The sequence below is a fragment of the Falco naumanni genome, chromosome 7, assembly GCF_017639655.2.
Source record: "Falco naumanni isolate bFalNau1 chromosome 7, bFalNau1.pat, whole genome shotgun sequence".
NCBI classification, from domain to species: Eukaryota; Metazoa; Chordata; class Aves; order Falconiformes; family Falconidae; genus Falco; species Falco naumanni.
Genome location: NC_054060.1, coordinates 70,339,740 through 70,354,691, shown reverse-complemented (window position 1 = coordinate 70,354,691; position 14,952 = coordinate 70,339,740). Strand labels below are relative to the sequence as shown.

The window sequence follows — 14,952 nt, the reverse complement described above, 5'->3', positions numbered from 1 at the left end:
CCCCCTTTTCCAGTGAACTCAGCACGACACCACTGCAACAGATATTAAATACTTGAATAAGCAAGCCACAACTGCTGTAAGCAATTAGGAAAAAAATAGTAACAACGTGGGTTTTGTGAAATATGGTACAAACCAAGGCGGAATACACTAGGTATGTGCTTTGTCTCCATCACAATACACCTTTTGCAGCTTTAGGTAAGGCAATGCCCTCCTGCTTTAGTTCCCTTAAAAAAGTAAAGGGTGTAGCACTACCTTCTTCCCTTATTTTGACAGTAAATTTCAGTCACAGAACTGTCTCCTAGTAGGTAACTCTGAATCCGCAGCAGGGGGCAAGGAAATGCTCTGTTTGTTTTGTTTTTAAGGCTAGGATATGAGTGACATGCACCTTTTCACTCAGTGCTGTACACAGCGAGAAAGCTACCAGAAGCCAATACACGCAGAGATCTGAGCAGCCTGGTCATTTAAATCAAAAACCAGAGCAGCACCTCAGAAGCTCAGGCTCCAGCACGAGCTCAGGAACAAGCTGTAAGAGTGACAGGACTCTTCTCCATCTCACATGCAGCAGTTGCTGTTGCTGGGCAGGAATGGGGGTGTTCCCACCCTGTCAATCTACTTTAACCACAGACACTATCAAATTTTTTAACCAGAACACATAAGCTAACTAACAAATACTATACGGACACACGGTTTTGTTTAACAATCTGCACATAATCTTGAAGAAACAGAACACACAAATTACTTCGACTCAGGACGTCCCACGCAAAGCACTACCAAGAATGATTAACTGAAGTAATTGCTGCTGAGGACAAAGCAACTCTGAAGAATAATTACATCCTGGAAAGTTGGCAACACAAGGCTCTTGCATTCAAGATGTATCTGATATTTGTTGGACAAATAGCCGAAGATGTGTCCTTAAGTGAACTACCTTCATTAGAATACTAAAAATGACACCCCTTACACCAGATACCCTGGCCCACAGAGACCCTTCCTCAATGAGCACGCACAGTTAACCAAACCTTTAGGTAGACTACCATCCAATCAGTGTTAGAGGGCTGGAAGTTAACAAATTAACATTCATGTCATCGTGTATAAATCTGATTGTAGAAACTACCAAGGCGTGCTAGTTCACCAAGCACCCAAACTTATGCAACTTTGTATTAAAAGCAGTATCTCATATTCTTAGACTTTTTCTTTGATTTCACACACTGGGTAACAAACTCTCTTTTCAGACGACAGACTGGCCCCCGGTTTGTAGATACAGCTTTGATTTGTCATCAATGTAGGACAAGAGGCATCCCCTCGTGGCCATGAGTAAACCATGCCTATTTGCATCAGGACAAAAAAGCCAAACAAGCCCAAACATATTCACAGCTTCCTTATGGAAAAGCCCAAAATTTAGGTCATAGCTCAAGGCATACTTGAACAAGAAAATAAACAAAACCCCGTGGAAAAGGTGACCGCCCAAGTCTCCAGTCAACGTCTGCAAAGCATTCCTCCAGAAAATAAGCCCCATATTATGGAAGTCTTCTGAGGACAGATGAGCAGCCATTTAAATGCAAACAAAACCTTTGAGAAGGCAGACTCCAAGGAAAGGTCTGCTTCAGGCTTAGCAGGCAATGAGCAAGAAGTATCTGCAAAGTTGGTAAGGTCTTTCACAGCTCTAACTCACGGACATTTGCACATCAGAAAGGCGAAATACCTTCTCGCCTCAGATCCACACGTATAGCTTTCAAACCCTTGAGAAAGCCAAGAGGATAAGCTCCTCCCTGGGCTGCGTTCTGTACCAGAGCCATTTCCCCTCCGATTCCCATTCATGCCTTTCTCCAAACACTGAAGAACCTGCAAATGTATGGTAACTAAGGAGATAAGCTGCAATTAAGGACTGGGGGGGGGGGGAAGGTGTGTGTGTCTGCACGTGGTGCTTTTCAAGCTACCTTCTGGTTTTTATACAAGAACTCAGAAACTTTCTGGTTCCGCAAGGAGACAGGGAAAGCAAGGAGCAGAAGCAACATTACCCTCTTGTGGCAGCAAAGCAATATGGAAATAAATCCTGAGAAATTCAAACCGGAACAGACTAGGTGTTTCTTTCCATACCTGCGGCAAGTATGGAGAGCTACGTGCTGTCACAAAGGCCACCAAGACTGAAGAGGGAGCGGTAAGAGCTGGAGGACCTGCTCTGCCCCGGCTGGCGAGGATGGTACCACCGCTTCACACTGCTGCACCTGGGGTTCTGTCAGGCCCCTCTATCCCTGTCGAAGGCAGGGCACAAAGGTCCACGTTCAGCTAATAGGTGAAGCCACCGGTACAGCACTGAAGCTTTTCTAAGAGTAACACAGCACAGCCAAACTCACTTGCACTGTACACCGACACCTGGATCACACAACCCCGCGTATAGCTTTCTCATCCAGACCAAGAGCAACGCAACCCGAGCTCAGGGAAAGGCTGAGTTCACGTCACACAGCAAGAATGCAGGCAGGAGGGACCGCAGACCTCAGACCAGAGCTGACAAAATGAAAGACAGAAATTTGATACTGGACCCTGATACACGGTTCCAGGGAAGCTGGTCTGCACATATCACTTGTGCACAATGCATCCAACAGATTAAAATACACGGAAAAAAGCAATGCCTTCAGTAAGCTGTGCAGTCTTGGCAGGACAATTATTTGCACAGCACTGTGGAATCCACATTTCTATCTCCTCACAAAAAAATAAAGGATAAATACAAAACACAAAGGTTCCCAGACAATACAAACTTCCCCACCTCACATACACTCCTTCCTATCTTCGTGCAGGGCAAAACCATCACCCAGGCCAGTTTAAAACACTTCTCTGATTTTCAGATAACTTCTATAGTCTACCTTGTCTGCCAAACTAAATAGGTGAGGCAAGGTGAAAACGTTATGTATTCGTGAAACACAGGCACAGAAGTTACTCATACCACCATCTACAGAATTTGACCTCTGGAACGAGTACAATGGAGTGGTTAGAGAAGTTTAACATAATTGCCAGACAAAGCTTCATAATGGAAAAATAAGAATAATACGCATTTCCTCATGTTTCATGCAAACCTGCCTGGCAATAGGACAGGGCTCATCTTTTATCTGCAGTAATTCATTCAAATCTCTAGTCAAAATAGGCAGGTAAACACCACCAGAATTGCCCACTTAGTATATTATGAGCAACTAAATCTTGAATGGGTAAAGGACAAGCTTCCCCCTGTGCATTTTATTTTTTCCCCTTTCTAGGGACTGTTTCACAGGGTAAGGTTTGAAATATGTCAACAGGGACACAAATGGCACTACTTGCCCCTAGCATCCATTCTAGAAAGACTCTGGCCTGGGTTGCCATGCCAGAATTCAGAAACACCACAAGATTTAAAACCAGGGTATTTCTTCTTTTGTGAAATAACACACTGTAGATATCACTTCTGTCATTAAAATAGCCATAGAGGTGGCATTTGAAGATCTGGACCGGTTTTATTAGTCAGCATTGCACTGTACCTGTCACTAAGTGATGAGCTAAATTCAGTGGCAACCACTGCTAGGACTCGCTGTATCATTTTCTTAAGACAGTGGCACTAGCTCATCTCAAACAAGCAGCTGACTAGGAGAATCCTCTTTCATTCCCTGTTCAGCTTCTCCTTATCAACCTGAATTGGCCCACACAGCAACAACAGCTTAAAGTAGAGGATCTTCTCCTTCACTAAGAGTACAGTATTAACACAATGTTTCTTCAACCCGTTTCTTAATTAACAGGAAGTTAGAGAAAAGTTAAACTAGTTCACCTGTTGCTCAGTTATCTTTCCTTCAGCCGCAGATGCCAATAGCTCCTCTCACCAAATTTATGCAGCACATTTCACATGGCAACTTAGGGATTTCTGAGGCTCTTTTCATTTTAATGTTAAAAGTGAGGCAAAGATAGATCCACAGGGGGGAAAAAAACCCTACATTTGAATTAATGAGATCAGCCTGGAGAACCTCAGAGAAGCCGAAGCTGTCTCACCAGCTTCTGCTTAAGGCAGACCATAAACCTTCCCAATTTCACACAGCTTCAAGAAACACGCAGCTCAACACTTGTGCTGCTTTCGGGCCAAGCTGAATGCAACAAGACTGCTGTACTGCCGAAGCTCCCAGCGACAGGTTCCTCCTAAGAGGTGCCAGAGCTGTTAGTCAGGAACAGCTTCATTACATGCTTATTAATGTCTTCGTGATTAGCCCAAGGTAATTAGCCCAGCACCATCAGAAAGAGCAGAATTCTCTCTCTACCCAGCTGACACAGCTGCATCAACGGAATTCAAAGAACAGCCTTCATTAAACTACCAATTAACTTAATTGGCAATGTCTTCCCAGCAAGCTACTTCTCAGCCAGGAAAGACAGGTCAATGAGTGGATCCTGCCCACAGACAGGGAATGCGGATATACAACACACAGTTCCCAGATGCAATTTTTATCCCAAGTTTTTCAGCTGGCTTTTGAATACAGAGCTCAGCTGTCCAATGAGGACATCTACCGGAGAGACAAAGGACAAAAGGTAAGACAGGTCACAGGCAGAGACACGGACGGTCAACGCTAAGAACCAACCTGAGGTCCACAGGCACGAAACTACGTTGACTGTGTGTATGCAGTTATTGCTTGTACCCCCGGGCTTGAAGGCTTACCCTCCCCTCTCCTGTTTCCCCAGCACCTTGAGCATCACACAGCCTACATCTCATGAGCCTTAGCCACCAGTTTTGCACGCTTCTGAGGCAGCAAAGGTTAACAGACATTTTGGACTCTGCTGTGCAGGAGTGGTTCCAGCACTTTCCATTACGGGAGCACACCCTAGGTCTGGGAGACAAGACAACTTGGTGTGAGAATGTTCACTCTATGCAAAAATTAGGTACAGCAGGTGCTCGCTGGCTTGTTAGTGCTCTATAAGGGAAAATGCAACAGCTAATTTGAGAAGGGCAGAAAATTACACCCACAGGACACAGCTATCCCACACACAGGGTTCCTTTTAAGGGGAAAGATTTCATGAAGTTCCCAAGGTCACCCAAGGTGTTTAACGGGAAAGGGAATTAAGTTTTACTTCAAGGAAATTGCTACGAGCATTTAACTCTGACTGTTTGCTGCTTCCAGCCCCCTTACCTCAGTACTCCACAGTTAGCTTAACTCAGTTAAAAGTTAGAACATGCTGTGCATGTTCTTGAGAAAGGCCTGATAACAGAAGCAGAGTCCCTATGAGAGTCTCTGCAAACTCTGCCAAAAGGATTTCACCAGAGGTTTGACCTTCGCAGGAATTCCTCTGGAATTAAGCTCATGCACTCCAAATTAATGCCTCGGCAAAAAGCACCTGCTTGCAGAGGCGATGAGGTAGGCAACCAACCCTGCACAGATGCTACAGCCACAGAGCTGACACCAGCAACCACCATGGGCGACAAAGTGACCCAGAGATTTAGTCACAGGACTCCAGCTGTTAGGCAGCAATGCGTCCAGCTCCTGCACGCCTGGGTGGACTGAGTTATATACCCCAGGGCAGTTTTAAATTATACAACTGTCACAGAAAAGATCACATCTACAAATCCCACTACACCTCACTGTAGTAATATGTGCCAACTGCCTGATTAATAAAAAGGCTATTCCCACCCCCCGTTATTTCTGACACTGCAGTGACTCAGCCCAGAGAACAAGCTCCACAGTGGAGATGGCATCAGCGTGTACAGCTATTTCAAAAGAAAGATAATGCAAGACTCACTCAAGTGCCATTTTAAAGCTAAATTTGTCAGCTCCTTCTCACCTCTCTGCCCTTTGATAAAGGACTAGAGGATATCTGATTTAAATTAAAGGCAGGTAAGTTCAGGCCCAAGAAAGAAGTAGTTACCATGTAATCAGCTTGGGACTCTCATTATGGCAGGCTATAAAAAAAAAACTGGGGCAAGGATTTAGAAGCAGATGAATAATTTCATGACCACCACACCACTTATTTGCTATGTAACTACAGCAACAAGAAAGGCAGCCACTGTTCTAGCCTGAGTATAATCAGCTTATCTGCCCGAAGAAGGAAAGAATTCCCTTTCCTCAGGCGCTCCTGTGTACAAGGCCTTCTCAGTCAGTTACATCTGCATCCAACCTGGAAACCTTGCTTTCCTATAGCACAAAGCATCCATTTCCACAAAACAGCAAGACTGGACCGTTCCTCTGACCAGAGCAGAAAACACTCGACAGGGAGAATGTCAAACTGAAACCCAGTAGGGAAACGCTGCCTGAAGTACCAATGTAGCTGAACCATCCACACAAGCCAGCAGGGACACTTTTGCACAAAGCACAGGTCCTTTGTGGTGCCAGTTCGATTTGGCTCATTCTGTTTCTTGTAATAGACCTAAGTATACAAAAAAACCCCAAACCCTTAAAACCAAGATGTACAGCAGAGCCTAAAATTTTCAGTGATCAGCTTGCCCCCAACAAGCTCACCCCAAGACTCAGGTCAATAGCATCCACTTTCAAAATATACCTCTTTTACAAAAGGCAAACAAACCGCATGGGTTTGACCACACACTCACAGCTACGTTGTATGCCCAAACCGCTGACAGTAAGCTCTGACTGTTTTTTGCCCTCTATAGCAACACCAAGGAAATGGCTGTTAACTCTTCCAGCTTAACAACTACAGCTTCAACAAGACACAGCACTCGGGAAAGCAATTCTCGCTACTCCTGGCCAATTTTCCATGCTAGCCTGGGCAGATTCTCTGTGTGCAGCACGTGTGTGGTATGGGGGCCCAAAGGACAGCGTAGCCCATCCTGTGTTCCTGCCCTTCTGCAGCGTCTGGTAAACACCAGGAGCACAGTTCACCTCAGAGATCTGCTGCTAGAACCCATCCTTTTCCCTCTCTCTACTGTCATCCTCCTTTCCCATGGAGAGGTCTGGTCTCTGTCCTTACAGCCTTCACAACCTATCTGCAGCGCGACAACGGCAGCTAGAAAGGGCATCAATGCAAGGTCTCCCATTTTCATCTACATAAACAGCTGATAAAAGGTTTTCAACTCTGAAAATACTGGAAAACTCAGACTAGATGGGAAAGGTTTAAGAAAAAAATAGAGGAGGAAGGCCAAGCATATATCTTACCTCCTGAGTGAATCCTCCTCTGAGCTTTCCTCAGGCATTTCCTGGTTTAAGGCCTCCTGTGATACATTCCCAGGTCTGCTTGAAGCCGACTGGCTGTAAACTCTTTCCCAGTGCCCCGTCTCCTGGTTAAAGACCACTCCCACGGTCCTCTCCTCCTGCGGGGTGGAAGAGCTGCCCAGCTGCAGCCTGCTAGAGGCAGGAGCTCTGCCCTCGGTTCTCTCTGCAGGCTGCACCTGGCTGGTATTTGGAGGCACACCCTCAAACGTGCTTTGGACCTGCCCTGGTGTGTAGCTAGGCGTGCTTCTCTCCCAGCGCAGCGTGTCATTGTTAAAGGTCAGCAGGTTATGACAAGCGCGACAGCGGTTCAGGTGACCCCGGGACAAATTGGAATTGTTTTCACTGCTGTGTGGAGTCTGCTGATGGGAGGGACCCGGCCGATCAGGCTCAATGTTGTTGTTGAGCATTTCTTGAGCCTGTTGCGCCTGGCTGGGCTCCCCACCAATCCCCTGATCTAACTCCTGAAGCCGGTCATATTCCAGGAAGAATCGCCTCAGATCACACTGGAGCTCATTACGGATGCTGGCCGGATTGCTCGGGCCAGCGCTACTACCACTGTCCACCTCAGCCCCCGGGGCCAGAAAGCCCCTCCCTTCTGTTGCAGAGGTATAGACCGATGCCTGGGAACCTCCCTCCTGCTGTCTCAGCACGGACAGCAAGCTGACGGAGGAGGCACTGGTCCTAGGGGGGGGCATGGCTTCCAGTTCTGACCGAGAGCTCATGTTCAGCACTGTCCTGGACCAGTCAGACCCACCTAAGCCCGAAGCCATCTCTCTCGCAGACTGTTGGTACCGGGACTGGTGGCCTGCCAAGGGCCCGCTGAGGGACCGCCGCGTGGGGCCCAGGCTAAGGTTGCGCAGGGTGTTGCCAGCAGTGCTGCTCTGAACTGTGCTGAAAGCAGAGGGCCTGTTAAGTATCCCCTGCTCCTCCTGCGCTACGGATGCCTGCTCTGGGGGTTGATAAGGCTCTGTTTGCACAGAGGAGAAGGAAGTGCCAGTGGCCCCAGAAGACGTGGAGGGTGCATTTTCCTGGTGTGGGAAGAGAGAAGAAGGAAGTCTTGCACTAGAGCATCGGCTGCAAAGGCACAACATCCCCAGGTGCTGGCAGCACTCTGCTGTGGGATAGCTGACACGCTCCCGGAGCCTGTTATAGACAGATGCCCTTGTGTTCTCACTGGCTGGAGGCAGAGGTGGTGGTGGTGGAGGCGGTGGAGGGGATGGGGTAGCAGAGTCTTGAACACTGTTTTGCTCTCCCACCTGTATGCCAGAGGAGCGGGAGGACAACATATGCAGGAAGTTGTGGAGAAGGGGTGTGCGCCTCACAGGCTGAGACGGAAGGATAGCACGCTGGCGATAATGTGGCATCTCTGTGCTGTCCACGGAGATTTCCACTTCCTCATCGCTCTGCAGAAGGAAGCGATCAAAGTTCAATCACCTCACAGCAAAATCCCGTACCTCCAAAAGACCAGCAGAAAGCCAGCCACCACCCCAGACAGATGAAAGGATGCGGTAAGTCCCTTCCTGGGGGCCTCGACTTGCAGGGAACCAGCTGAGACTATTTCAAAGTTCATTTCATGGATGCAGACACCCTCTGCCTACAGCCTAGTGAGCTTTGACAATACACTGTTCATATGAACAGAAGCATCAGCATCTGAGGGTCAGCAGCTGTGGGGAGCATTGTTAATACCTCCCATAGCTTCAAATCCAGCAGAATGTCACAACAGAACAGAAAAAGCAAGGCCATGGGGACATCTGTCCCACCACTAATGAGACAGCAAGGGCAAAAAACCCACATGCTTCAGAGAGCTTTTTAACAGCCCTGCATATAACACGAGAGCATTCAAGTGACCAACAGAGGTAAGACAGAACTCGGCTTAGAAGGACTTCAGGTTTTCAGAAAAGCACGAGGCTGCTTAGGAACAGACCAGATTTAATGATTATAGTGCCTTGTAATTAGCCAGGCTATATATACAGGTACTGACGTTTCCCTTACCTGCTGGTTAGAAGGGTTAACAATTGCTGTGAGCAAGTAGTGTCCCAAGGGATCAAACCGTACCAGCCTAAGACAAAAGCAGAGCCAGAGTATCAATCATCAGCTCACATTCCACATTGACACACAGGAAGCTGGACACATCGGGAAAGAAAACCCCACGTGAAATATTTGCAATGAGAACAATATTGTGTTACCATCATCATCTTCTGAAGCATGTAAAAAAGTTCATGCATTAAGAAGAAAACATACTTATCCAGGCAAAGGCTGTAGCTATTTTATAGTCCACAGCAATACTATACAGAAGTTAAAAGCTAGAAACAAGTACTGCTGTATCAATTGAAATAGCCATGAAATTTTAAGGAATATGTACGTATACATAACCAACGGGAATTTGGTGCAAAGGGAGAGATTAACTTGCCTTGAATGTTACATCATTGTCTTATTTTAAATTGCTCAAAGGTAGGCATCAAGTTTCCAGTTTTCTCTATAACTGCACCAAAGTAATAGCTCAGCATTCTCTTCCAGCAGCTTCTGCGTTCTCTCATCCTTATGGCTAACAATTACTAAGCTTACAAATTAACACGAAGCAGATTCTGGGCATTTATCGGGCACAGGTTCGATTACAAATATGAACCACCAAGCTAATCTATTATGTCCAAATGCCTTCCTTCCCACCCACAAAACTGTTTCTCTACCAGCTGAGTCAAGGAGCTGCAAGCAACACTTTTCTCCACTGCCTCAAGTGCGGAGGGTGCAGCATCCCAGAGGACCCCGCCACATTCCCCAAATGTGACCGTTTTTCACATACAAGTGTTCTCTTCCCCCAGAAACAGGAACTCACCTGACCCGTTCCATTTCACTAGCTGTTTTCACCACTGCAAAAGGCTCCCGACGACTCCAGTCCCAGAAATGTATCTCATTTGCAGTTGCAATCAGCAAGAGCTGAGCCGTAGGATGAAAAGCAAGTGATGCGATGGCATTGTTGCTATCTGTGAACCAGCTCTCACTTCCACCCTGAGTGAGGAGTCAAGAATCACAAGCAGTTTATCATAAAGTTTGAGAACATTAGGTTTCCATGTACGTGCCATCTCTCCGAGACTCTGCCTAGAGCATGGAAGCGACATGCATTCTTGGCAACAACAGCTGCGCTCATACGAGGTCACGTGTCATATCTAGAACAGAACACTATTTGCAGCAATAACCACAGACGTATTGTTGTAGGCAAGTGTGTCTCAAGCAGCCTGTAAAAACGCTGCGTTTCAAAGTGACCAGGTAAGTATGTTGTGTTTTGCCTCTGTGCCAATAGCAGAGCTGGCAGAGCAGCAGCTTCTCTAATAAAGAGTTCAGATGTGCTCATCAGTGGAATGAAAAACGGCACGTCTTTTACATAAGCTAAACAGGCACCTTGCACAAAGTTCTCCAGCACTATCTGTGCCACTCTAATCAAATAAACAGGCACAGCGAAGCAGCGTGACCTACCTGGTGGGATCGGACGAGAAATCTGTCACCTCCTCTCTAGACAGAAGAGGATGGCTATGATCTGTTCTATGTTTTTAGAGACAGGTCCCAGCAAAGCTTCCAAACAGCTCTCTTGCCAGGCAACATTTGGGAAACCAATTCAGACCAAAAAAAAGTCACCACCCACCAAATACCAAAAGCACGTACGTTTCAGGAAAGACTTACATGTAAATCCCAAATTCTAACCTCCCCATCTAGGCATCCTGAAGCAATGAGGCCCGGGATGGTGGGATGGAAGGTGACACACCAGGGAGTGCGGCGATGTCCAACCAAGGAATGAACACACTTGCCCGTTTTCACCTCTGTGATGTAGATGTTGTGATTCACATGTGTGGAAGCCATCAGGGTCCTGGGAATGCAGAAGGTAGGACAAACATTAGCATGAGAAGAGTACAGCAAAACCAGACCGTGGTTGGTTTCATCTCAACGGGGTCTGTTCACACCTAACCCAGCAGCTCTCCCACACAGAGCTCAAAGGGTAAGAGGCTACTGTTTCACCAGTGGCCACAAAGCTTCCTGTAGCCAGATTTCAGGGTCCATGCAAACATGAGCTCATCCGATCTGCAAGCACAAACTTGACCTTGAAAGTCAGAATGAACGTGCAGCTCAGAAGGAACTCCTGAGTGACAGTTTGGGGCAATTCAATATTCCCAATTCTCCACACCATCTCAACCACTGCCAAATCAAGTGACACTAGGAGAGATCCCACCTCCATTTCTGTTTCCAATACACACATCGTTCTGCTCTGTTCCTTAGTCCTAGATATCCCAGTGGGTGTGCCACATCACTCCGCACGTTGTGCTAAAACACCCTTTACTCCCTCAAGTTTCTTATGAAATCCCACGGTGGCGGCACAGATCCTTTTTCCTTCGAACTATGCATCGCTTGGGTACCTCAGAAATTAAACACCAACTATGCTCGAAGCTGTGAGATTAGGAAGGTGCACACGTTCCATCCATGCATGTCAGGAACCAGAAGTTTCACTTGGCTATTCAGGACTGGACAACTCAATGGGCACAGGCCTCCATCACTTTTGTAAGTGTAAGGAGACTGCTGAAACAGGGAACGAACTAGGAGTTAATTACCTGTCTGGACTAAACGCCAGCAAGAAGGTGGAGCGTGGACTGTCTGGTAACTCAACTTTCTGAAAAAGCCAACAAAGCAGGAAGTGTTGCAAGTGTCATATGATCATACTTTAACTGTAAGCCACACAGACAAGGGGAACCCGCTGCAGGAACATATCTAGTATCACATCACTGCAGGAACTGAACAGAGCCAGAGAGCATATCAACACATCAAATGTACAATCACGAGACAATTTATTTCAAATCCCTGCCTCCCCCCACTCCAAGATCGAGCAATGCACCTCTATCCCACAACCTTACCTTGCCCTCCCATTTCATCCATCGAGTTTTATCCTCCACCAACTCCTGCAGGAGCCGCTGAGCACCCAAGGCTTGGGTACCCCGTTCCCTACCCCACAGGATGCGGACAGCGTTCTTCTCCGGTATAACCTTCATGGCTCTCAGTGGCCAACGTTACACCAGCTACTGGGAGAAGACACCAGCAGGTTCCAGATGAGAACCACCACGAAGCTACAAACAGGCTATCCACATTTCAATTGTTTATCTTCATGGAAACCTAGAAAGAGAAGAAAAGAGAATGGTAAGGAAAGCAGCTTTTACCTTGATCACCTAGATGAAAAGCTTTAAATCCCAAAAGACTAGATTTAAAATACAAATCTATCCTCTCCTGCAGACTTCGCTACTTTCTTCCATTATCAAGGCCCAATTTTGACATTTCTGCAGCCAAAGATTACTTTGAAAGGCTTTTAAAAGCATCCAGCCCTTCCCCTGTACACATGCCCTAGGCATGCCACACTTAAAAGAGAACAGAAAATTTGCCCTGAAACTCTTTCCCTTCCCTCTACCTCTTACTCTGTAAGAAAAAAAGACGACACATATATATAAAAATTAAAAAGGAAAATATGAAGAGACAATCTTTACACCTTGAAGATTTAGGTCCTGGCTGACAAGGGTGATAAAAAAATTGACAATATGACAGTCTCCGGGAAACTATTCATATTTCAGTAATAGTAATTATTATCATAGACCTCAAGTCCAAATTACTTCCAATTCCATCACAATAGCTTACAGTGTACAAAAACAACCATGTATCACACCAAAACCTTACACTGCAGTGCCATCTTGGCCAACTCCATCAACATGATTCACTTTGCCTGTCTGCACATTATCTTTCCATCTACAGCGCTCTTAGAACAACAGTTCATCCAAGTAAAGCACAATGCCAAATGTTAATGTTTTTGGTACACTCTGAGCTGCTAAGGAAAGCATTAATACCCATTTTCTAGGGAAAAAAAAAAAAGTTAATTCTTTAAAAGAACTAAATATAGCGACCCTAACAGCAACCAAGTTACACAGGTTTTGAATGGTCTCATACACCAGAGTTTGCCACCAAAAGCTCTCCAGTAATAGGAAGTTTCTTAGAACACATGAGTGAAGACACGTTGGTACAACGCTATTACCTTCTGATCCCAGCAGAGTGCCCTTACTACTCTGCCATCTCTTTAGAACATAAAGATCTAAAGAGAAATCCTCCTCAGGTCGTTACACTGAACAAAACCATCAATATCCAATAGAGGAGGAAGTGGCAACTTACAAAAGCAACACACACATACAGGGGAAAAAAGGTTCACCTACACAAGAAGAGATGAATTGTGAAATGATGGAACTCAGAACAGTCATCAGCAGATCTTTCTTTCCCTCCGCTCTTCCCCCCCAAAAAAAACTTTCCGAGCAGATGATTTAAGACAGCTGCTGCTTACAGGGAGGAGCTGCCTGAAGAGATAAGCCAGGAAAATGAGTTCTAATAAAGCACACCCGTTTTCATTTGTGAAAGTACAGTAAAGGGTACTTCAAGTGATGAACAAGTAGAGGCATCCATCTTCCTAGAAAAGAAATTCACCACAAAGAAATACAAGCAAGCTGGAAATTCCCTGATGCTTAATGTGAACAGCATGGGGATCATCTATTTTAGAGAAGCTGAACTCTGCAGTGTAAAATAAGCCTTCTTTCGAGAATCTGTGAAAGTCAGCCAAACATTAAGTAGGAATTATTCTACAAAACAAAAGCCTTACTGAAAAGCAACACAAAACCTAAACATGTCAGCTACAAGCGGATTCTTAAGAGCAACTGTACAGATTAAAAAAGTCCACACCCAAAAAAGCTAGAACAAGGATAGCTGGAGTAGATACAGCCAAAAGCACAGTATAAGACAGGAATCACTAAACGCAAATAAATCCTCATCTGGATTCTGCAAACAGCCCCAGACACCCATGTTCAGACATAACTGGATTCAGACGTTAAACAGCGTGGAGGGGAAGGACAGCTTAGAGTGAAACAGGCAATAAAAAGCCTATTTTACAGGAGGAAATGGTAAGTGTAGTTTCATTTAGTAAAATGAAGCAAACAGTAGCTGAATATTCTATATGGGTGCATTCAAGAAGTAAGGATGACAACAACGCCAGAATAAACATAAACCAGACAAACGGAAGACCAGAGTTGCTGACAGAATAAGCTGGAAGTGTGAGGAGATGTCAAACATTAAGCTTTGGAATAGCCTTTTGATAACTGTGAAGGACAACCAACTTAACGAGTTCCTGATAATTTACAAGCAGGATAACCCAGTTACTCATGAGAAAGAACAAGCTCTGACAACTTGGCAACATTTCAGTCCTATCAGCATTAACGTTCCCTGAAGTACAATAGCAACAAGGAAATCAAGAAGTTTAGCAAATATCTTTATGTTTATTTATGACACAGACAAGTTTGCTTATTGTAAAACGAAGAAACAGATAACAACTACAACTGCAGTCAGCGAACCTCTCATATTCACCTTATTGAAAGACCAAGTCATCTTCACTATATAAAATCAAGTACCTACCTTGAAACAGCTTATCTAAATCTTTGCGGATGTATACTAATTTCTTGAGCTAATCTGGCTACAGCAAACACTTCACATGTGAACCTCCTGAGCCAGCATGTTTGAACTTGATGTTTTTCCCTCCGGGACCGTCCCTCATTTTTCCAGCTTCCTCTGACTCACCTCTTTATCCCCTTTGAAAAGAAAACAAAAGAAACTCAGGGCTCCAATGCCTACACAGCACCCTGGCTAACCTGCTCAACAGTTTTAAAGCTAGGATCTTTTTAGAGAACACTGAATGTATCCTCCTTGAGCAGGGCTGGCACTCCAGCGCTACCCGGGA

General features: G+C 45.6%; 1 protein-coding gene across 7 annotated transcripts in view; it reads right to left on the bottom strand.

Annotated features, from left to right (window-relative positions):
* Positions 1-14,952, bottom strand: part of AMBRA1 (autophagy and beclin 1 regulator 1) — a 135,555-nt gene that overhangs the window by 112,448 nt on the left and 8,155 nt on the right. For 3 of the 7 annotated variants that reach the window (XM_040600285.1, XM_040600284.1, XM_040600283.1), the window contains exons 2-8: positions 14,631-14,803; positions 12,053-12,308; positions 11,753-11,811; positions 10,833-11,016; positions 9,991-10,163; positions 9,150-9,216; positions 7,101-8,560 (exon numbers count right to left, since the gene is read on the bottom strand). In XM_040600285.1, the coding sequence (XP_040456219.1) occupies positions 7,101-8,560; positions 9,150-9,216; positions 9,991-10,163; positions 10,833-11,016; positions 11,753-11,811; positions 12,053-12,187 (2,078 nt within the window). In that variant the 5' untranslated portion in view covers positions 12,188-12,308; positions 14,631-14,803. Of the gene's footprint in view, positions 1-7,100; positions 8,561-9,149; positions 9,217-9,990; positions 10,164-10,832; positions 11,017-11,752; positions 11,812-12,052; positions 12,309-14,630; positions 14,804-14,952 lie in introns of those variants that run through there. The other 4 variants (XM_040600282.1, XM_040600287.1, XM_040600289.1 and 1 more) reach the window with 3 other exon arrangements.